Consider the following 24,618-nt stretch of genomic DNA (forward strand, 5'->3'; position numbering starts at 1 on the left):
GTGAAAAATATTGTTGGTGTTTGATAGCGATTGCGTTAAATCTATAGATTGCCTTGGGCAGAATAGAACACATTTCAACAATATTCTTCCAATCCATGAGCAGGGAATATACTATCTTTCCATTTGTTTGTTTCTTCTTAAGGTTGATGTGACAGTTCTGTATTCTACTTAGGGTGTGTCCCACCAGTGACTACCACCAATAACTATGGGTTGGGGGGCTCTGTCCCATAGTCCTCTTGCCTTTTAACAAAAAGACAAAAAGTTGCAGAAGGTTACCAGCCCTCGAGAGACCATCAGCACAGGCTGGGCCTCTGTCAGCTCCTGTAGGGAGAAGGGCTGATTCCTTTATTGTACTTTGTATATATTGGTAGCAGTGCCTCCAGAACCTTAGTGAATGGAGGTCACACAGAATGCGAGTTCAGTGACTGTTCTCACACCTCACCTGTACAAAGGGGCAGTGAGGAAGAAAGGGCTGGGAGCATATGCCTACCCCAGTGGCTCTCAAATTGGGGCATTGGCAACGTCTGGAGGTGTTTTTGGTTGTCACATAAAGGGATTGCTACTGTCATTCAGGTGCCGGAGGCCCGGGGTGCTGCCCAACATCCTTCAATGCACGGGACATCCCTCAACAGCAAAGAATTGTCTGACCCAAAGTGTCAATAGGGTCAAAGCTGAGAAAGCCTGATTTAACCCATCCTAGGGGTCCAGGGCTTCTGTGTCTAGCTCATCTCAATTGCTGGTAATAGTTAAATGTCATTTTTGCCTGTGGACAGCTTGGCTGGTGATAGGACCTTCAGGCAACGAGGCTGGAGATGGAGGGGCTTGATATCCTGTATCTGAGGGGTGGTTTTGTCACATACTGCAGCCACCTCCCAGTGGCACCACTGCCTCTATCCGCATGGCCAGCCTCTGGCAATCTTCAGAATTCTGGAGAAGCAGTTGATGCTTTAGATGCACTGTAAGAGCAAAGCTGGTGGCTGGCTCCTCTTTCTGCCAGCGAAGGATGAGCCAGGGGTAGACTGTGAGTCACGCTGACCACGGGACTGCAGCTCCTGGAGGAGAGTGAGCTCATGACCCTTCGATCAAGTGATAAAAGTCCTCCATCACTCAGGAAGCGATTTCTTAAGGAAGGATGAGAGCATTTCCCAGATATTTTTTATTTATATGTGTAGCAGGCAATAATTATATGGTGCTTATCATGTACCAAGTGGTGTTCAGAACATTTTGTAAAAATTAACTCATGAAGTCCACATAACAATGCAAAGAGGTAGGTTTATTCTTAGCACTCTTTGACAGATAAGGAAACAGTGGAGAACAAGCACGTAAACTGAGAAACTTGGGCTCCAGAGTCTGGGCCCCTAACCACAGTGCTGTGGATGAAAGACCTTGAATTTCACACTTGGGTTCTTTTTCTACCTTGACTCTTGACTTCTGGCTGAGCTGCTGAGGCATCAGGGAATTAGGCCAACCCTATTCAAGTCCCCATTCCAGTTTATTATCTCTGTCACTGTGAGCAGGTTACTTCATGTCTGTGAACCTCCGTGTTCTCCTCTGTAAAATGAAGTCATTTTACCCGGAGGAGGTGAAGATAACGTGGGGTTTCTTAGATTTGTGTGTGTGGCATGTTATAGGCATTCAGGAAACACTAGATCCCTTGTGCCCTTCTCTGCTATAATATTTTTAGCCCTGTCGCTCTAATGTTGTGGCCAGTTCTTCTTACCTGTAGGGGAGAGATGGGCTGAAGAGTGAGAAATAGCCCTGGTCGGGTGTTTGTTAGAATGAAGGAACGAACCACTTCAGAGGTTAACATCGTGAAGAAGTCCGATGATCCGTTTGGGGAGAGCAGTGGGGAGGTTGCGCTTATGTCAAGCGGAGAGCACCAGACTTTGAGGAGAGAGGTGTGGGTTTGCTTTCTGCTTGCAGTATTTAGTCTGCTCCAGCCATGCCTCCCATCTGTAAACCGCCAACAACACAAACTTCCAAGTTCGTTACACACCTTTGTTTCTGTTCTGACAACCTCCCTCTCCCCCTGACAAAATAGGACAGCCTGAGTGCCTTCTGGCCAAGGTTCAGGGTTGGCTGGCTGTGTTCTGGGGTTGGTGAATTAATCTGGTGTGTGCTTCTCTCCCGGCCAGGTGAGGTCACCTACTCAAAGCAAGTTTGCCCTGTTCCCAGTACAAGGGAAAGTGGCAATTTTGCATTTATCTCAGTTCAGGACTTTGCATATCCTGCTCCCCACATGGTGCTCTTCTCCCCTGAACCACTCCCAATTCATTCATGAGGCTGAATTCTATTCACATGGATGACTAGCCTGGTGTCCTTCTGCTTTTCTCACATGTGCAGGTCAATATATCTTTCTTTGATTATGAGTTTCCAGAGGAGAGAGGCTTAATTAATCTTGTGTGTGTGGAATACCTTGTGTTCAAACTTAGTAAACGCTTATGTATACATGAGGGTAAATGTCTGTCTAGAGAGAAGTGCAGCATTTAACCCACAGTCTGGTGTGTGAAAAGGGGAATCAACTCTTTTTTTTTTTTAAGATTTTATTTATTTGAGATAGAAAGAGAGTGAGCGAGAGCACGAGCTGGGGGAGGGGTAGAGGGAGAGAGAGAAGCAGATTCCCAGCTGAGTAGGGAGCCTGACACAGGGCTCGATCCCAGGACCCCAGGATCATGACCTGAGCTGAAGGCAGATGCTTAACCGACTGAGCCACCCAGGCACCCCATTAGAATCAACTCTTAAATGAGAGAATATCCCCAGCATCTAGAACAGTGCCTAGCACATAGTAGTTGTTTTATAAATATTTCCTGAACGAATGAATGAATGAATCTGGTCTTAATTTAGGTATCTTTCTAAATCTCATTGTAGTTACATCTGAGTTAGAATCTGGAACTGTAGTTTTAAGTATTACCATAAATAACCAACAGAAGTAAAGACTTGGCAAAAAATTGGAATGTACTGGAATATAGAACACTGAAAATAACAATGTACTTGATCCAGAAGGTACTTCAAGACCTCGCTGCACTTTGGGGTTGTCATTCTATAGGTCAGAGCATCATGCTCTAAGAAGAAGGAATTTAATAGAGTGCTTTGATAGGATGCTAAGTAACACCAAGTTTTCTCTATTGCCCTAGTGCCTGGGAGTAATTTTATGTCACCTACTGCCAAACTTGCATGGCAGAAGAGACCAATGTGTTTTGTACTCTCTGGGCTACTCGAAGATGGCCTCCGTCATCTTTAAGATAGGGTTTGTTCAGACACGTCTTCAAGCAGTACTTCTTGACTGTGCCACTTTTTTTGTTCTTCATGTCAGAGAGAGACGGAGGAGGAGGAGGAGAGAGAGAGAGAAAACGCACCAGACAAACATACAGATGCCGAAGACTTTTTTAACTATCTGCATTTTCTTTGACAGATCTGAAGAAAACTCTTGCCGTGCTATTGGATAATATCTTGCAGCGCATTGGGAAGTTGGAGTCCAAGGTGGACAATCTTGTAATCAATGGCACAGGGACAAACTCGACCAATTCCACCACAGCTGTTCCCAGCTTGGTTGCACTTGAGAAAATTAATGTGGCAGGTAAGAATGGCGGTTGTGTGCCCTGACGTGGAGGCTGACCGTGCTTTGACCTGGGGAAAGGATAAAGGGGCACAGTGGTTCTTATTGATATAAATCCCATCAAACTTGGTATGGCCCCTCTAAAGCTGATTTTAAGTTTACTTTTGATTAACGTGTTAAAAGACTTTTACAGGCCCATCGTGATGTGTAATATCTGGTGGTTTCTGTGACATATTTCACATAATGAGCTTCTGGAATTCACTTTTAATGAGAAGATTCATAGCATGGATAAGTGAAATAGAGAGGTTATCTGGGAAGCTCATGTCAGCTAGAGGTCCTTTCTCCTTCCCATTTTCATCAGTTTCGAAAGTCTGTCCCATATAAGAGATTCTCTCCTTCCTGTTGTTAAAGAAGTCACCATTGCAGAAAAATGCATCCTGTGTGTACATGGGGAGATGGAAATTCTAGAAATGGGGCTGATGAAATAAAGGGCCCCTGCCTGATCTTGGGCTGCTTCTGTCACCACTCCTGGACACCACCCTGCATTTCTCACTGGGATGCATTTTGTCTAGCCCCCTCCCCAAACTGGAATCTTGGATGAGAGAAGAAGCATAGATTAAAGACAAAGTCCAGATCATGCACAGCCTGGATTGCCCATAGCTTACGTTGGATGCCCCCATTGCACTACCCTGGGGTTGGCCTTCGAGTCCCTGTGGCCGAGCCAGGACTTGCTCTCATTAGAGTGACAAAGCAAAGAGCCTGAGGATTAGGATGAGATGCTTCGGGTGAACGGTTGTAAATGAGTTGTCTGCACTCCTGGTGGGGGTATCCAGTCTCTACTTAATGGATAAAATAAGGAGCTAGGTTGCTTTCTGCTACTTTGAAAATCAAATTTAGTGTTCTTTTTGGTTTCTCTCTACCTCTGACTTGCACTGTAGAAATGTACGGACTGAAGTGGGAGGGATTCTTTTCCTTTTCTACCTCCTGGTGTCAAAACATTTAATTGTTTCCCACTATGCAAGCTTGTTGTATTACCTTTCTGTTCTGTTCTTTGCCCTTTAGCAAGTGTTAAATTGCAAAATATATTTCTAATAATCCAAAGTGTCCAACCAAAGAAAGGTATTAAAAATAACTTTTAATTACAACACAGAGGCAGTGTCATCTGGGCCATAAATCCTCTCTTCCCTGCAGTTTCCAACGGCTTCTGTAATTAGACAAGAAAACCTCCCACTGTGTTGAGCTGCTTATTAATAAATGGAACCCATGCCTCTCCGGGCTCCACTCCTCCACCCTTGTCCCCAGCAGAAAATGCTGTTGGAAAGGTCCTATCTGATTTCATGGCAGTTCTACATTGTCCTATTTCCAGAGGTGGAGTGGGGTGCTCCTTGACCTTTGCCGCCTCCTACCGTCTCTGTCCTGTACAACCCGTGTAAACAAGTCTGTTGTCATTCTCTGCCTGATGAGGGATCTTGCTACCACTGACTGTCCTGTTTGTGCCAGGCTCACTGGGAGACTAACCCTGCCTGCGCTCCAAGTACCCGGGTCCAGAATTGTAGGTCGACCTCCAGGAATGACATGGGAGGGAGTTGGTGACTACTTCTTTCCAATGGGATCCCAGCCCCATGTATTGAGTGAGTTAGTTGACTCAGTGAACACATTACCTCTTGAGCACATTCTCTAAGTTGCTGGCTCTGAGGGGTCTCCTTTCGCCGTGCCACTGCTACTGTGTTTTTACTAATATTTAAAGAACCAAAGGATTTTGTGTGTTTTGTGGGGTTGGGGGGGCGGGAGGAGGGAGCAGATTTAGAGCTGTGCCTCTGATAATTAATCTCATTCTCCCTCCTTTGCATCTTTTGTTTGTGAGACACTCTGTCTTTAAAATTTTTAATGGCCAATTAGGAAAATAATCTATAGGCACAAAATCCCATAGACGGTGGCCATGTAAATGGGGGTAGCTATGAGGCTTCTCACAGGAAGGTACATTTTGAAGGTGGGTAGGATTGAGGCATAGGGGCCTCATGAAAGAGATACAGACTCCTAGAAATGGATTGTGACCCCGAAAATAATTGGAAGGAAGGGGAGGAAACTAACATCCAGCAACCATCCAGGAAATACCAGTTACTGTTTGTGACCCTCAGAGAAACATGGTTTTACTCAGTCTTCTCAACATCTAGGAGAAGTTAGTGGTTTCACAGGTTTTTTTATGGAGTTTGAGTGTTTGGGGGGTGGGGGGTACCTTTGGTATTGGAGTCCCTTGAGCTCAGCTTAAGACCAAGCACCATAAAGAGAAGAGTGTTGGCTCTGTCTTCCTTGCTTTCATTTGTAAATCATCACAAATGGGCAAGTTTTAAAGAATATGCTGCCGTTTTCTTAGAGGTTCCTGGAGAGCTGACAGTTTCCTGGGATATTTAATAACCTGTCTAGTAAGGAAGTTCTCTGTATCTTAAGGGTCTGTTTTTGTGGCCAACCTGTGTAGAAGCAAGCTTGTCCCTCTGTGCGCATGTGCATTCCTCCCTTCGAGAGACTGCTGGGCACGGCAGACATAGATGTAAAACAGAGAATAGAGCCATCCTCCTTTATTTCCCCTAGAGGGGCAGGGGGCTTTATGCTTTGTCGGTTAAACAACATATATCTAAACTCTTTGCCCTGTCTGTATATTAGAGTGCCAAAAAGAAGGATAAGAACTTAAGTTTATTAGCCCTTGTTGAGGAAAAAGCCATTTATTGCTTTTGTTGCCCTCTCAGCCATGGCCCAACTGTCCCCAAACCCCTATTGTCCTAGCAGAAATGGCTCTGGAGCTGGGAGAGAGTTTATTTTTATGGGTTCCAATCCTGACTGAGTGAAGTTTTTCTTTCTCTCTTTTTGCATTAAGACATGTGGTAATTGCTCAGAAATGTTCTCCCTGGTGTGTCTTTACTGCTTACTCTGTTGTCTTATTGCTCACTGATGTTTCTGATTGCTTACTGTTGTGTCTTATTGCTTGCTGATATATCTTCTGGTTGACTCTAAACTGCTTCTAAATTGGGTACCATGGCAGTTGAAGAAGGGTTCCCTAAATTTATTTTCTTTTTAGGGAAAGCTCTATGTGTGTGTGCCCTTCCTCTGTTGAGCTGTGTTTTCTGTACCTTTTATCCAAAATGGCTTTTCTTTCTAAATTATTCGCTCTTGGGCTTTTTGATGATGTGAAAGGGATGTTCCCCTAGAGAATTCTAGCTGGAAATGACCTTCATTGAAATCAAGAATTAGCTTGAACTGCATTTTTGAGCTTAGTTTATCTTGCTGAAGATGAAGGTGGATCAAAGAAACTAAAACCCAGATTTAAAAAAAAAAAGTCCCCATCCTTCAACCAGTCGCCTAGTAAATCAGTTTCTCCTCCCAGAAAGAACTTGAATGTTTCTTCGCCAAAATTATCCCCTTTCAGAATGATGCTTCTGTTTTTGGAAAAAAAACAATTCTGCTTTTCTCTATTTTTATGATCTTAAATTATGACACAGAGTGAATAACATTGGATCTGGAGTTCTTTGCCATGTGCTAACATAGGGGAAAGGTAAAAAAAAAAAAAAAAAAAAAGTGTGATCTTGAAAGTGCTTGCCTTCTGAGGCCCGGCAGTATCCACTTAATCTTTGTTTTGCCCATAGCGTCTTGTTCAAAGCCTAACTGTTGAAAGTACTCAGTAAATGCCCACATGGATTGGATGGTGCTGGAGGGGACAGCATGTGGTTTCACTGCTAAAAGGAGTTTCTCCTTTTGGTTCCTCTTTTCCATTTCTGCTTCTGTGGATTTGCTTGGAAGTTGGGCTTGACATCTCATTTCCCTTTCTCAAACCTTAGCAAACACCACCTATGAAGTAGGATTTTTTATTTTTTATTTATTTTTTTGGCCTGTCGTGTCTGAGCTTCCCACAGATGCTTCCGTGCTGTGGAGCCTTCTTAGAAGGTGATGGTTACAACTCCAGATTGTAGTATTTCGGGGATTGGGCACATTGTGCCTCTCTCTCCATCAGTTGGGGGAAGGCATGAGTGCCTGCGTACCTCCGCATTTATTTATTTACACTTAAAAGAACCAGTTCTTGTCTTTCAACATTAGTTGAATAACTGGCCAGCATGGAGGGTTCGCTGAAAGGCACCGCTTAATGATAACATTGCTTTTGCCTTACGATCACTTACAATTGCAAGGTCATTTGGGAAACATAGTCATAGACTCGAAGGTGCAGGCACAACTCCAGTGGCTGGTTTCTAATATTGAGCCTACACGGAACGTTAGCTAGGCCTGCGTTTCCCAAACGTGAGTAGCCACATGCAGTGTATTTCCAGTATGTGCTGGTGAAGTGCAATGTATTTGAGCTTGCATGCTGTTCTCAATAAAAAGAACCGTAATTATTATTCTACCATTTAAAAATTGCAAATGAAAAATGTCCCTGCTGAGTTTCAGGACTTGCATTTGGAAGGGCAATTTTCCCCCCTTTTGTGCTGCTAATGGGCCTTGAAATTAAGTTGCACAGGTGTTGTTTCTTCTTTGGGTCCCCCTGGTATCCGTTGCATTGGGAGTAGCACCTGAAGTGCTCCAGCCCCCTGCCCAGCTCCACAGGTGGCTTTCTGGGGGATCAGCTAACGGCCAGTCTGTGACACCCCAGATGCTGCCAAGAAGCAGGGCAGACTGGAGATTGCAGGGTGCTTTCTTATTAATGTGAGCGAGAAACGACTGTATTTCTCCCATCTACACGTTGCTTTTTGTTTCATTCTTTGTAAGGGCAGCACTAAAGACTTGGCTACTTGTCGGAAACAATTCTTTTGGTATCTTCCTAGAAAAACGTGTATCATTGTTGGTGTGGTTTTCAAACTTTGTGTGGTCAGGCTGTTTTGATTTTTATCACGGAGAAGGAGAAGGAGGGCAGGAGGAGGAAGAGAACGAAAAATACAGTTCAGGAGAAGTGATGTTGACCTTTGAGCATTGTACTTACAGCATTGATTCTCAACTGCAGGCGATTTTGCCACCCACCCCAGCCACACTTGGCAGTGTCTGGAGACATTTTTGGTTGTCACAACTGAGGAGGTACTATCGACATCTGGTGGAGGCCAGGGATGCTGCTAAACATTCTACAGTGTACGGGATAGCCCCCACAACAGGGAACTATCTAGCCCAAAATGTCAGTTGTGTGGTGTGTTTGAGGAACTCTGACTTACGAGGTAGTGTTGGAATCTGGTGTTCCACATACAATCAGTGCAGAAAGATGCCTAGGATGTTGGGCTCAGCTGATGGGCCAACCGAGGCATAAAGCCTCCTTCTCTCGTGCTCGCAAGGCTGTTTGCAAGTTCTCAGCCCCAGCCACTTTTAGCTTTGCAACTGATCTTTGAGACCTCCAAGAAAGAGATTTTTATAAACTCCCAGGAGGCTCTTGGGATGCTGACCTTAAGAAACTCCTTTCCTGGATCCAAACCAGTCAATTTTTGGCAACACGCATTTTACTCCTGCTTATATAGAAGGTAATTATTTCTTTTTATGAAAGAGCTGCTAATTCAGAATAATGGTGGCAAAGTAGTCTGAGAGAGTAGATTTAAATTACAGGAATGTTTTAGAGGAAATTCTATTTTATTAACTTTAAGCAGGGTATATAATTATCAAGACACAAGAGAGTAAATTAAGTTAAGGAAAACAACACAGGTCCCCAAAGATCTACTTCTCAGCACGAAACAACCTACACAGCCTATTTGGAGCAGTAGAAAAGGAGACGATCCTGAAAAAGGTAGGTTGAGGGAATCTGTGGAGAGTTGTCAGTGTAGAACTCAGGAGTTTGTATTTGTTCTGTAGGCAGTGACAGCTGAGGAGGCTCTAAATAGAGCAGGAGGATAATGAGATGAGACCCATATGTTCAGAGAAGAATTAATGGCCATGTGGAAGTGGGGTGCTTTAAAGGGGGTCCAACTGGAAGCCAGGTGAGAGTTGAGTGGGGGAAAGAAGGCTTGAAATGAGGCATGGGCGTGACGCCCAGGGGAAGGGGGGATTAGAGACCCATGGCTGGTGGAGCTGACCTGAGGAGGACAGTGGGGACCATGCGAGAGGACCGGGAAGGAGCTGTCATCATGACTGGGTGATGCCTTTATTGAGAAAATAAGCCAGCAAAGACAGGATCTTGTGAAGACAGTAGCCATATGTTAATGCAGGTTGCTTTGCTGCAGGGCACGTGTTGAGGAATATCAGTTTAAAGGAAGTTGGAACATCGGTTCCAGTGCTCGGGCCATGAAAGACTTCACGCAAGGCAGTGTTTGAAGCCAGGCAGCCTGGGTTCGAATCCCAGCTCCACCACCTCACGCCTGGTGACCTTGGGCATCGTTCTGAATCTTTCTATGGCTCTGTTTCCTCATCTGTCTGTACAGTTGGGGAAATAATAGTAGTGCCCGTTTTCATGGGGGTTGTTGATGAGGATTAAGTAAACTACTTAGAATGGGTGCCTGGTACAAATTCAGCACTAAATGAGCATTGGTTAATTACAGTTTAAAAGCCACGTTGATGGAGCTTTAATTTTGTTGATGGAACAATGGAAATTGCATTGACTAGTTATTCGAATATCACCATTGATATTGAATATTGTAGTATTTGTGTAGTGCTGTTATAGATTAGAAAATATTTTCACATATGTTACTTCATTTGAGTGCTTTAAACTTACACTTCCCAAATGGACCTTTTTTATCAATACTTAAAGGCTTAGCGGGAAACACATATATTTGTCAATAATCTCTTAAAAGAGGCAAAAAACAAAACAAAACAAAACAAAAAAACCTTAAACAGAAAGGGAGTTGGGGGCCCATGCAGTTGGCTAGTTCAGAAGATGAGACTGAGCTCAGCCCTCCTGGGTACAGACATGGGGACCATCTTCAAGTAGCTCAGCTGTATTGGCTTCTGAGTTGACTTCATTCTCAGGCCATCTTCTCGGGGTGGTGGTTGAAATGGTCACAGTGGGGTCTAGGTTTCTGGCAGCATTGTTGGGGAGGGTTCTGATCATCTAGTCACAACACTGAATGACATTCTGATTGGGTATGCCTGGATCATGCATCCTGGTCACCTCAGGGTTTCATGGTGCGGGGAGGGTCCCTAGAAAGATTCCAGGCAGCGGATAAAATAGGTATGACTACCACAGACACATGTCACATTATGGTTTGGATTTCCAGAATTGTCTTAAACCTGACTCAAACTTTCTTTCCTTGAGGGTCCAGAGGACACAGCTCCGAGAAGGCTAACCTTTCTTCTCCCATTTTAAATGCTGCTCTTCAGGCTGAATGTGCCACAGCCCCACTGGGAGCTAGCCTCGCCTACACCATGCTATTTCTTCGTGCCGTTACACATTTACATGTTCCTGTCCTCAGCCCTTCCATTTTTCTGGCTCTTAATTATCCTCTTTTTCAAGACTTCTCTAAAAGCACTGTCTCCCATAAAAAGCCTTATAGAGACCCCTCCAACCCCAGAGGTTTCTGGTGCCCTTGCTTTATGTTTTCACCACTGCTGTGTACATCCTTGGACCTTCCCATGCTTCATCTGTCTCTACAGCCAAGCTCTAAGCTCTTTGAAGGCATGGGTAAGATATCCTACATTTTTCTTTTGAACCCGGTACCTAACTGAGAGCCTGGCAAATAGCAAGTTCCCCATAGGTGTCCAGCTGAATGCACTCCTCCCTCTCCGGGACATGCATCAGATCAGCCACTGTCCTAGAACTTTTATCACAACAGTGATGACCACACAGTTCTAGATCACTGTTTTTGCCCCTGGCCTGCTTTGACATTTTCCTGAATACTTTAGGAATTCCCAAAAGCACCTGGAAAGTTGACTGCTGACTTATTCAAAGGGGAGAATGCTTTTGCTTTGCTACACTTTCTGAAAACTAAGGTTCCATAATATAATTGGATTGTGATTTTTGGTGGCTAATTATGTAAGTAGGATTTAAACAATTCTAACGAGCTACAATAGAGATTGCTCTGAATGAGTAGTCCTTGCAGAAAAGCAGGAACCCACTAATCTTAATGCCTTTGGACTTGTTACTGACACTTAAAGGCTTTTTTCATTTCAAAAAGTCAGAGTATGGGGGCGCCTGGGTGGCTCAGTCAGTTAAGCGTCTGCCTTCGGCTGAGGTCATGATCCCAGGGTCCTGGGATCTCCTTCTCCTCCTCCCCCCGCCAACACCCTGCTCATGCTATCTTTCACTATCTCTCTCTCTCTCAAATAAGTAAATAAAATCTTATTTAAAAAAAAAAAGGTCGGAGTATGTATCCCTATGGGGAATGCTGTTTTTCCCCTGCCACCTGAGGGTGGTGAAGAACAGGAGCCCTTAGGAACGTGCACTGCGGCACTGACCTTGGGAACTTGTATGGGCTTTACTTCTGTGGGTGAAAATGCCTCTACCCGGGGCTGTTCTGTGGATCAGAGATAGGATATAACTGGAATAGACTTGTTTGTTTTAATCTGAAGGCGACACATCCCACTTGCTCTAATTGGGCTGAATGAGGTGTGTGTATACAGTTGTGTTATCAGCCTGCATATGGTATTGATTCAGGAGACATTCCACAGCCACAGCATGGCATATGCTGTCCCATGGATACTCCCCCTTGACTCTGCCACTCCATCCCTTACTTTTTTTTTTTTTTTTTTAAACAATCCCTCTTTTCTTTTTTTTTTTTTAAACAATCCCTCTTTTCTTTTTTTTTTTTTTTTTAAAGATTTAATTTATTTATTTGACAGAGAGAGACACAGCGAGAGAGGGAACACAAGCGGGGGGGTGGGAAAGGGAGAAGCAGGCTTCCTGCCGAGCCAGGAGCCCGATGTGGGACTCGATCCCGGGACTCCAGGATCATGACCTGAGCCGAAGGCAGTCGCTTAACCGACTGAGCCACCCAGATGCCCCATCCCTTACTTGTTCTTATTGACACATATTTCAAAGAGGCATTCTAGAGCCTGAGATTTAAAAATTCGAAAAACTTGTAGAAGTTGTTTCCATGAGGGCAGGGGACTGTATATATCTCTGGGTGGTTAAAACCGTTCCTTAGGTATGGAAACTTGTGGGGTTTTGGTGGATTTTCTTTTAAGCTCTGCTTTTGGCTTTGCAGATCCATAACGTCTAAAATTAGGAGACCTAAAAGAAAATCAGTTGCTAGTTTTTGTTGATGTTTTTTCCTCCTTGGTGTATCTCGGAAAAGGCAGAGAGCAAGCCTGTGTGGTGAAGGTGGTCTGAAATGGTTTGCTAAGTTCAAAAAGGAAGAAAAGAGGCATCCAATTAGTGGTGTGGCTGAGAGGGCAGCCGACGTCCTCCTCATTACTGTCCAGAATGGTCTACTCTCTCCATCTCCCTCCTTCCGTGTGGCCCTTCAGCAGATCTCAGGGGCAGGATCCCAGCGCCCAAGTCCACTCATGTCAAGCTGAGGACCCGCAGCACTGGCAGGGCCAGCGGAGGGGCTCTGTGTCTGGGCTCGACGGAGGGCTGGAACTGCATTTTGATTTGCCTTGTCAGAGTTGGCCGGCTACACCATTAGCTGGTGTGAAGCTGTCCTGATGTTGCATGTTGGTGAGCCTTTCGAGTCCACATGAACAGTGGGAACTTGCTCCCTACCCCCGTGCCGCTAGAACTGGGCTCGTGAAAGTCCTTACAGAAGAGCCACAGTGAGCGTCAAGCGAAGGCCTTGTGCTAAAGCTTCCCCACTGTGGGGGGACCAGCTTGAACGGCAGCCGTGGGACTGTGGTTCCCACACACACTCTGGACCCTGACAGCCTGGGTTCAAACCCTAGCTCTGCCACCTCCTGCCCGTGTGTCCTTGGGTAAACCCAGTCAGTTTCCTCATCCATAAAATGGGCATAAAGTACCTGTGCCATGGGATTGTTGTGAGGATTGTGAGTTCATACATGGGAAACGCTCAAGACCAGGCACAAAATCATGTGCAAAAAAGCTTTTGGCCATTGGGACATGCACTTCTTAACCTGACCCAGAGTTTGGCCTGTGAGCCAGAGGGTAGCAGCAGATGGTCAGTGCTTACTGAGTATGGAAACTACCTAGTCCTAATGCTGTATTTTATAGAGAAAATAGTATAGGGACCTGGGAAAAGGGATCTCTGGAAGCCGCTTGGTAGTCACAGGCTAGACCTGGTCTGGCGTTAGACAACTTGACCCGAACTCCTGGAGCCTTTTTGACTCGCATTTGGCATCCTATTTACCATCACTGAGCCCCAGCTGTCCTCCGGTGCTCATGAGGATGCAGTAAGTTAATGCATCTGAGAGCCTGGTACAGTGTCTTCACCCCACTTACCTACAGATCCTGCTCTTTGGGGTTAAGACCTTGTGACAAGGGAAGAGGCACAAATGTAATATGGTGAACACAGTTGAGTATCTTATACAACCAACAGTGCCTGGATGGTGCCATGCCGTGGAAAGGCAGCCAGGCAAGACACTAGGGCTTCTGTTGTGAACGAAGAGCCACACTGTGCAGTGGAGGAGAAGGAAGGGAGTATTGGCAGTGCTCACAATTCCTGTCTTGACTCTCAACCTAGAGCTGCTTTCACACTAGTTCAAGAGGACCTGTTGGTTTTGCTTGGCCTTTTGGCCTTGGGAATGACCTTCAAACTCTATAGCCATCTAGGGACAAAGATAGGGGTAGGAGTGACCTATAGGAACTGGCACAGAAGGAATTTTTTTTAAAGATTTTATTTATTTGAGAGAGAGAGAGAGAGCGTGTGAGCACAAGCCAGGGCAAGAGGCAGAGGGAGAGGGAGAAGCAGACTCCCCGATGAGCAGGGAGCCCGACGCAAGGCTCAATCCCAGGACCCTGAGATCATGACCTGAGCCGAAGGCAGAGGCTTAACAGACTGAGCCACCCAAGCGCCCCAAAGAATTTTCATAATCATATGGTGGAAGTCATAGAGCCCTTGTCACAGCAAACTGAAGAAGTCGGGAAACTGTGCCTGCCCCTCGCTGTACCTTCTCATTCCAAAGTAGGGAGGGGAATTCCTGTGCTGCAGAGCTCAGCTCTCACGGGAAGACAGTCATTATTAACCTGTCTAAACTTTATGCTAATAGAACTTTCTCAATAATTGCTTTCATTAAGTATGGTTAATATAAGCAGTACAAGTTGTGGCAAGATTAGCAGAAGAACAAAGTAAATATTTAGGACTTTATTTCAGGGTTCATTTGGATTGGGGCAAAGAGAAGATTAGTAAAAGCTGAATCTGATGGTATCTGACCCTGAAATTTAGTAGACCACTTGACTGAAAGTCCAGTGGTTTCTCTTCAGTGGCTCTCTTGATCCCATTTGGGTGTCCTCCAGGTGACAGTTATGAGCTCTGTTCTCTCCTTACGTTTTTGGCCCATCAGAGTAACATGGTGCTGAAGAGAAACTGCCTTCCCTGTACCTCCAGGAATGTTGTGAGGATTAAGAAGGTGGCTGGCTGTTGGCCCATGGCTGTGCCATGTAGGGAGGACTTCTGTTCCCTTGAAGTAGAAGGCTGTTAGTGGCCACTGAGTTGGCCAAGAAAGCCCATGATCAGTGCTTGCTCATGGCTGGGCATGCTGACCTGTCATCTAAGGGTGCCGAGGGGTTCGTTCAGCTGTAGTATTCATGCATCTTGGCTACCAGTGATAAAAAGCATCCATAATCTCTGTCTTTGAGTCTATGTAATAATAGGGTAGCATTTTCTTTCTTTTCCTTTGTTTCAAGATTTTATTTATTTGAGAGAGAGCACAAGAGGGGGAGCAGCAGAGGGAGAGAGAGAAGCAGACTCCCCCCTGAGCAGGGATCCTGACGCAGGGCTCGATCCCAGGACCCTGAGATCATGACCTGAGCGGAAGGCAGACGCTTAACCAACTGAGCCACCCAGGCACCCCAAGGGTAGTATTTTCAAAGGGAAGAATTTATAAACAGCGTTTTTCTTTTATATTACAAGAAAGGATAATGTTTCCGGGAAAAAAAAATTGGAAATGAAGCAGTAAACCAGGTGAGGAGATAGCAGAGAAAGAGGGTACTGTTTCCAGTTGGGCAGATTGTCAGGGAAAAGCTCTCTGAAATGACACTGAACGGACATCCAAATGAGTGAGTGAGGGAGCCATGAAGGTACCTGAGAAAGGCTGTTCCATGCAGAGAGATCATGATGAGACCCGGGCATATGCAGCACACGGCCATACAGGCTCCATGCTCAGGCTGCTGGCGTTCGAATCGGAGTTCCAAGAGCAGTATGACGGGGGCCGGCACATTGAGGGAGGTCATATCTCCAGCTCCTCATCTGTACTACAGAAATGAGCTCACAGGACATTGGGAAGCCACATGAAAACGTGCATAAGTAGAGCTGGCACCCAGTGCTTGGAAAATATTGGCCATTATTATAATGATCAAAATGTTGTTTCAGCAAATGGTTTTAAAAGGCTCTCTGTGTAACTTTGTTCCACAGACCTTTTAACCGAAGCTAACGAGCTTCAGAATTGTATTAGAGGCACCAGAGTAGGGGCAGGTTCTATTCATTTCAAAGAATAAGCTAAATATAGTCAAGACTTTAACAGAAGGATCACACATTTTGGGTGGGGTTTGGGCTTTTGGTCATGGAATGGGTACAGTTGGGGGAGATCAATTTCTTGTATATATTTTCCTGTCTATTCAAATATAAAACTCTTGTTGAAGAATGGAGTGTTGTTTTTACACAAACCATCCTCAGGTTTGGGGATGTTGCTGTGTGACCTCGAGTCCTCAGAAGGCCACAGTGAAGTTGTCATTAGTCCTACGTGGTATTTGTGAGGCTTGGCCTACGCCGGGTTCTTGATTTTAGCTTAATGTGTCCTGAAAGATGGTACTTGGATAAATAAGTCATAATGGTATATCTGGATCCAGGGTCCAGCTTTTCTCACTGTTTGAGTCAACTCTTCTACTCCCCTTGACTCAGGGTGAAATCTTAGACACATGGAGTCATGGGGTGAAGGTCTGGCCCCACCTCCCAGGCTCTATAATCCTCCCTTCTGTAGATGATATTCGCTCTCTGCCAACTGTTCTTAGTCTCGATAGGGGAGAATCACACATATCCCCCTGGCTGCCGGGTTCTCTCTGTGTGTTGCCAGGGCAGCAAAGACATGGACCTCAATGCAGGAAGGTCTCTGAGAAATAGGCGACTGGTAAGTGATTGGCTAGCTGGCATTTAGAAGATTTCAGAATGTCAGCTGGCCACCAAGTTGAGGGGTGCCAGGCTAGGAGCTGTGAGCTCTGGGGAAGGAGTGTAGGACCAGGACCCAGGAGGTCTGGGTTCCAAGCCTGCTGCTGTCAGACCTGACTGTGAGAGCATCCGGTTTTTCTATTTCTTTTTTCATAGCCCGGTTTTCATGGACTTTTAGAAGTAAAAGAGATGAGGATGACTTAATCTTTCCTCCAAAGTGAGAGACAGCAACCTTCCAAAATCCTTGGTGCACGATCCTCCAGCCTTATCTGGACGATTCTAGATGTTACACAGCTTCAGTGGGCCACGTTTGCATCACAGTCTATATTCCCATAGGCCAAATCTGGTCCACCGCCTATTTTTGTAAAGACATATGTGAAATACAGTCTTGCCCATTTGCCGTCCTTACATGGCTGTTTGGTACTATTGCTGTAGGATTGGGAAGTCGTGGAAGCTGACGGCCCCCAAAGCTAAAAATCCTATCTTGCCCTTTATAGAAAAAAATTAAAAAAGAAAAAATTTGCTGGCCCTTCGTCCCGGCAAACAAACGGTGTTCCCTGGAGTGCAGTGCCCAGCCTGCACCCCTGTGGACTAGGGCCCTGGTAGGGCTCAACCCCTCTGACAGATAACAGCCTAGATTCAGGGCAACTCTTGTTTGGTGGTTTCACTTGCTGGTCTTGGCTTCGCCTTCCAGAGCAGGTCCTACTCATCTTTGCAGACGTGGATCATGTGTCCTGCAACACATTCGTCTTGAGGCCGTATGTCCTCACCACCCTTGGGTCCATCAGCAGTCCATTACTGGTGCAGTGTCTGGATCCCTTCTCCTCGGATTGCCCTCCACTGAGCATGCTCCAGTTTGCAGTACTCGGCTCTTACGTGGGAAGCCAGAACTCTGTCCGTTCTTCCAGAAACTGAGTAATCCAGAGCTTGGAGGAAAAGAGGGGCCTCGCTGTGGGGTCCTACACACCGGGCTTGTTGTATGCAGCCTGAGGGCTCAACAGTCACAGCATGCTGCTGCTGTGACTCCAGGACTAAACCTTCCAGTATTTTCTGTATGGACTGGTGTTAAGCCCAATGATCTGCCTATCCCTAGTCCTCTTTCACCTCCTGGCAACTCATGCTTTATTTATATTCCCAGAGTATGGAATTCTCCCTTAATTCCTATTCAGTATTATTTTGCTTCTTTTTTAAATATTTGAATGTTATATTGACCCTTGAAAGTTTTTGTTGTCTTTTGAATTATTAGTTTTTTTCTTCCAAATGGGCCATCAGTATTTCTATTTTGGCTTTCAGTCAGCACGAGAGACAGCTTCCAAGTTGACATGGGTCCAGAGATCAACATTGTTTTTTTGTATCATTACTCACCCGGTATAAATACAGCTAATTAGTTAGACTGTCACTTTCCCATCTTACCCACAAAGATATCATGAAAGGGTTGAAGTCAAGATGTCATGTCACAGGACATTCCGCCATTTTCCCCATTCCTGGTCTAGTACCCTTTTACAAAGGAGCAGGGGGGGAGTTGCGGACAGAGTTTAGTTGGTATTCTAAGTACTGTTAAACCATCTGTTTAATAATCATCTCTAGAATTTTGCCAGGAATGACCAGGCAAACTTTCTAACTTTTCATAATCTTATCTTTGCCACATTTAAGTATGCAGGAAACCTTTTATCAACTCTTGTCTTCTCAGCAGTTCCTTAAGAACAGTGCATACCTTCCCCATCCTTCAAATTTCATCCTACCTTGCCATCCTTTAGTTTTTTTTTTTAATTATTTATTTATTTTTATTAACATATAATGTATTATTTGTTTCAGGGGTACAGGTCTGTGATTCATCAGTCTGATACAATTCACAGGCCATTCTCTAGATTTTGACAGTAGAAACTAAAGGCAGAGTTGTTGAAGACCCTACAGAGAAGACTTAAAGCATTATATGAAGTTAGAATGAAAATCATGACCTAGGTGTGCCTTGTGTAGGGGTGTCGCACTGACCTCGGTAAATGCCAGTCCAGCCAACACAGCTCTGATTCATTTACTTTCCAACAGTACGGCGTGTTACTTCATTGCTGCACACCTCTTGTATCTCTTGAACCTTTATTTGTTCTTTGTAGAAGAGAGCTCACGCATCCTTTCCAAGTTGGTCTGATTCCCTTTGAAACAGCTGCTTTCTTAGTAAAGGATGCATTTGTAAACCCGTGACAAAGGCCAGCTCATCACTGCGGTACTGGTCTTTGAAGCCCGTCTCCTCTCACCCATTCTCAGACCTGGTGCACATGGCAACGTCAAGTCTGAGAGAAGGGGTCCGTGGATGGATGAGTACACAGTGTCTCTTCCTTAATGTGGCTGAACAGATCAGATTTGTGAGTGTTTACAAAGTAGACCCCCAAAAATAGCCACTCCGTATTGATGGGTTATTATGTCCCAGGCACAAATAATCATTTTGAAGTATATTACTATTCCTTTCTCAGAGCGGACCTGCAAAATAATCATCCCAATTGAAAAGCAAGGCATGTCAGGGTAGGGGATGGTGGAAAATCTGCCCAAGCTGGTGGTGAGAGCCTAAGCCGGGATTCAGACCCCGGCTGGCTTGAACCTGAAGTCCACGTTCAAAGATGCCGGGACGATAGAATTTTACTGAACATCATGCAGAAAGATCACACATGGGGTGTTTTTAACATCACACAGAAAGATCACACATGGGGTGTTTTTAAAGATAAGAATAGTTTAAGCTCAGGAGAGAAGATAATCTAAGAGCCAGGACCTTTTTGGTGGTTTGGATATGATTGCAAATGTTTCAGGTGCCAAGCATACTTTGTTTTGTGAGTTTTGATGTTTTTGGTCATCTTTTTGCTGTCATGTATTAATCGCCCTTTAGTTTTTTTCTTACCATTAAATATTCCAAATGAGATCATTTTCTCTAGAGACATACCAAGAACTGTTTTCCAGTTTTCTTTTTTTTTCTGATTTAAAAATTTGAAACACAATAAAAATGCTTGATAGGATGATGTAAAGTCATTGTAGGAAATTTGGAAAATAGAGAAAAGAATAAATAAGAAATAAAAAGGACCTGTAATCCTGTTATCTAGAGTACATGACTGTTAAAACATGGTTTTTCTTTTCTCCTCTTTTTTTTATGTATGTAGAACATAAAAACAACAATTGTACTCTGTAAAATCCTGACTTTTAAGGGAGCATTCTCTCTTGTCTTTTTTATTCTCTGAAAGCTTTATTTTTAAAATAACTATATAATACTATCTTACTTCATTAACTAGATCCCTATTTTTAAATCCCGACCCCCTTTTTCCTATTACAAAGATCATTGTACTGAACATAAATCTCTGCATCTCTGATTCTGCTCGGGAGAAATTCTTAGGTATAGAATGGCTAGACCTAAAGTATAAACATTTTTTTTTAGGTTTAATTTTGTTTTTATCAAAATAAGTACATCATTTTAAAACTCAAATAACATGGGCTCCTAACAGCCACTGTCCCCTGCCCTGTACATCTCTGTTCCTGCCCCCGTCGCTGACTTAGCTTCTCCAAATGCAAATACCTTTAACCCCTTTTAGTTGTTTCTTCTATTACATATTTCCATATTTCTCATTACCATGTTTATCTTGCTTTTCCTTATCTTGCGGTTTTCAGCATTATCTGCTGATTTTCTGTAATGGAGATGGGAACTAAGCTTCCTGACACTACCTGCAAATCTACATCATACTCTGCCATCCTGCACCATTGCCAGTCCTTTCTCTCGCAGACGCTTCCTCTCCGCATCCTCCAGAACCCTGACATCCTGCTGTCGTTACTCTACTCTATAAAGACACTGCTTAGCCATCTAGTTAAATAGCATGATGCTGAATTGCCTTTTTGACGCATCTTTTTGTTTTCTCTCAGTTCATAATTTACTGCTTACATTTCTTAGTTTTAATTAATTGGAAAAATAAATATTCCCTAATCACTTTCAGGGTGCTGGAAATATACCTGTGAACAAAACAGACAAACATCCTTGGCCTTACCGAAATTCAGCATTAAGGTTTTCCGTCAGAACCCCTCTTCATATGGCCCAATAGATTGGAGAGTCTATCACAGATAAATTTTGTATTAAGCACCTTTCTTCCCAGAGCCTTCCGTCCTGCTGCAGTCTGGCCTGGTGGCTTTCTGCACCTGCTGTTCAGTTGTATCCTGAGGCTGCCTGTTTCCCTTGTCCTGAGTGGCCTCTCCTCCTCCCTGGATTCCTGTCTTCCTCTTTGTTGGTTTATTCCCTCATCCAGGTGAAGCTCTTCTTCGAGTAGTTTCCTCAGAGAGAGGATATAAGGGGAGAGTATTTTTGAAATTTCTTGAATGTTGGAAAATGCCATTTTAAAAAATTGAGGTATAACTGAGATAAAACATCATTTTAGTTTCAAGTACACAACTCGATGATTTGATATCTATAATCTCGTTAATGGAAAATATCTTTATTCTATGTCTTGAATAATGCCAGTGTCTTGGCTGAATGTAAAATTAGTTGAATATAAAATTCTAGGTTTAAAATTCTAGGTTTCTTTGACTTCTGGTTTTCAGTGTTGTTTTGGGGGAGTCCAGGGACATTCTCATACCTGGATGTGACCTGTGGCCCCTCTGAAAGCTTGTGGAATTGGCTTTCTCCCCTGTGTTCTGACATTTCTGAGCTGGTGTGGGCCATATTTCATCCCGATTCTGGCCCTTTCATGGACTCCTTTCATTGGGATATTTACTTCTTTCTTGTGAGGAAAGTTTTCTTGAACTATTTATTTGATAGTGCTCGCTCCTTCCCCTACCCTACTTTTCCTTTTAGAAGGAAATTAGAATTTGCACTTACATGATGATTTATCCTCTCTTTATGCTTAACTTTTCTCTCCTATTACCCTTCTGTTCATCTTTTTGCACTGTTTTCTGGAAGATTTTTACAGCTTTTTAAGCAGCTCCTCTACTGAATGTGTTAATTCTTCTGTTTTAGTCTTCCTTTCCAGAAGTGCTTGTTCTCTCAAGTTTCCTTTATTTGTTTATTTTTTTAAATAGCATCCTGTTCTTGTTCTGGTTTTATGAATTGGCCTATTTCTTGGCTTACCTGTCAGATATTTATTCCACTGTGACAGTATCATCACATCATTTTTTGTTTTCTGTATTGTTTCTGTTTCCCTTATGTTTTGTTTTTTTTCTTTCCCTTTCTTTCTGTTTATGAGTGCATTTTGATTTCTTTCATGTTAGCATGTTTTCTCAAATGCCTGGTAACCTGCAGGTGTTACTTCATCTTTGAGGGGGAATCTGTCTGGAATGCCCTGGTGGGCCATGGTTGGGCCATGGTTGGGCCATGTGTGAGGGCCATGGGTGGGCCATGGGTGAAGGCCATCACCTCACAGGGAACCAAAGATGGCATCAGAAGGCCCCAGATGTCTGCATTCGTCTTTTCTCTCTCTGGTTACTTTCCTCATAGAGGAATCCTTCAGGGCCCAGGAGACCAGAAGTGTCACCGCGAAAACTCTGCCACACAGCTGCAGACAGGGGCCTTGTAAAATTTGGAGTGAGGAACCTCACTTCCACTTCTCTGTTCTCTATGCTATTCTAGGTCTAGAACTATTTTTTTGGTTCAGGGTCTCCAGAGAGTGAACCTTTGCCATTGATGATCTGAAGTCTCTAGTATAAGCATGTTAAGCCTTCATAGACATTACAAGTTATACTCTCACCAATAAAATGAGTATTCCTGTTTTATATTCTCTAAATTCTTGATATTTCACTTAAAAAACTTTGCTGGTATAATAAATAGAAAATGATATCTTACAAGTGTTTCTGCGATCACTAGAGAAAGTGGATGGTTTCCCTCCCTTTCATGGGACTTGTATATTATAGGAACATTCCGTTCTTGTCTTCTTTTGTTTTTATTCTCTTGAGCACTCACTGAGGTTTGAATTCTGTTGCTGTTGTCTAGAAAGGAAGGCCTCCACTATTTTTGTCGTCTTTGTGTGATTGTCTCTCTGATGTGGCATTAGCAGCCTCATACCTGTGATTATAGAGGCAAAGAAATGCTTTATCTGGCACACGATAGGCATTTCTTTTCAGACAGGTCAGCATCACTTCCGGTAAAAGGCTCAGTGCCCATCCTAGACCTGCTTCTGCCTCTTAAAGCGTTATATACAAATTAAACCAGTGGCCAGCAAATGATGACCCACAGGCCAGAATCTAGCCCCCAGCCTATTTGTGCAAGTCAAGTTTTACTGGAATCAGCCATGCTTATTTTTAGGTATTGCCTGTGGCAGCTTTCATACCTTAGTGGAAGGAGTTGAATACTTGGGACAAAGACCATTAAAATCTATAATATTTATGATCTAACCCTTTAAGAGAAAGTTCACCATCCCTTGAACTAGAGGTTTGTTGGTTGCTTAATGCCCTAGAAGTATTTGCAAAGGCGCACAAAAATTGATGGTTCTTTATTCTCATGAATAAAAACTAGTAAGTGTGATTGTCATGCCTTCTGCAAAAACTAATAAGTAAGCTGACATTGGCAGTCCTCTTTCTTCAAATGACATATGTGAGTGAAATCCTTGTTTCAGCCTCCCCTTTTCTAAATTCCCCAAGTACTCGGTTTCCAGGAATATTGCTTTTGTGGCCACATGCTACCCAAAAGCCACCCCACTTCCCTTTTCACTCTCCTTCCCCACTCCCCACACCTTCTAGAAATACCAGATGTACAAAAGGGACTTAACCTGCCCAGACCTCTCTTTGTTGCTATTTTGACAGCGTTGCAAAAACGAAATGTGTTTACGAAATAAAAACTAGCAGACAGATGCCAGGTGGTTAGCTTAGAGACTCTTCATACATTGAAACCACCAGTCATCCTTCATCTCAGTTGGCTGTAGGACCCCAGGCTTCGTCCTCTGGCTTCGCCATGTCCACTCGTGGGGCTGTCCCCTCCATCCCCGTCAGAATCCAGAATTCTCCAGGGCTGAGCTTCTGCCGGGGCTGAGCACCCTGGCTTGGCTGTCCCCTGTGGCATGGTCTGTGCTCGTTGGGGCTGCTCTTCTGCTCTGCAGACCGCAGGTCTACCTCTCTGACTTTGGGACGAGAGTCACTTCTGGGCTCCATGCTCTTGGAGACTGCCTCTCTGTTGCTGAGTGCTCCTGTCCGCTCTGGGCTCTGCATGAGTCCGTGCCAATGACAGTGCCCGTTGGTCGTGACCTGGACCCACAGCTGTCAGCTGCTGCTTCCCACGTACTGTCACGTGTGCTGTGTGAGGCAGGACGTCTTGGCAGCAGCACCCCGTGTGTGAGTGTGTGGAGATGTGACAGACGTGGGCATGGCATACGGCTCTGTATGCAGAAAGGGTGGTTAGCGCGGCAGGCCCAAGACTGCTGTCCTTAGCAAGCCCTGCTGGCAAGGTGGTTGGCCCGTGGCTGGTACGTGGGAAGTGGGATATTGGGAGGGTTCCTGCCGTTCCCTGGAAAGAGCGGCTCACTCTGCCTAACCTGTGCAGGTAATCTCGTGTATGCCACACATGTGCTTTCCTTCCGGGAGTCATGATGCATGTCATATGTGAGTCTACTAAGAGAGGGCTCTAAAGCTTGTGCCTCGTTACCTCTGGAGGTGGCCCCCTGTGCCTTCCCCTTTGTTGGGTATTCTTTTGCTCTAATGACTCCTCGCTGTGAGTCTTCCACCAACCTTGGGTGTGGTCCTGGGTACCCACCCCTGGGGGAGGGCTCATTCTCAGGGCTGCTTCTCAGAATGTCCAGATCTCTGCAGGCTATGTCAACTTGAGACCGACTCTCCAGTGTCTGATCGTTCTACACAAGTATTTTTCCGTCCATCTTCTCTTTAGAAAGCGTACACTTGAAGCCCGTGCAGTGCTGTCTGGGGAGCCGGCCCCACTGGCTTTATCTGGGCCAT

General features: G+C 44.5%; 1 protein-coding gene across 7 annotated transcripts in view; it reads left to right on the forward strand.

Moving 5' to 3' along the window:
* The window catches only part of MGAT5 (alpha-1,6-mannosylglycoprotein 6-beta-N-acetylglucosaminyltransferase), a 336,998-nt gene that overhangs the window by 134,304 nt on the left and 178,076 nt on the right, over nt 1-24,618 (forward strand). For all 7 annotated transcript variants that reach the window (XM_064586440.1, XM_064586441.1, XM_064586438.1 and 4 more), the window contains one exon: nt 3,413-3,577. In XM_064586440.1, the coding sequence (XP_064442510.1) occupies nt 3,413-3,577 (165 nt within the window). The remainder of the gene's footprint in view (nt 1-3,412; nt 3,578-24,618) is intronic.

This window comes from Mirounga angustirostris, unplaced genomic scaffold, assembly GCF_029215605.1.
Source record: "Mirounga angustirostris isolate CCGP_5_RB_7025 unplaced genomic scaffold, mMirAng1.0.hap1 SCAF_3, whole genome shotgun sequence".
Lineage (NCBI taxonomy): Eukaryota > Metazoa > Chordata > Mammalia > Carnivora > Phocidae > Mirounga > Mirounga angustirostris.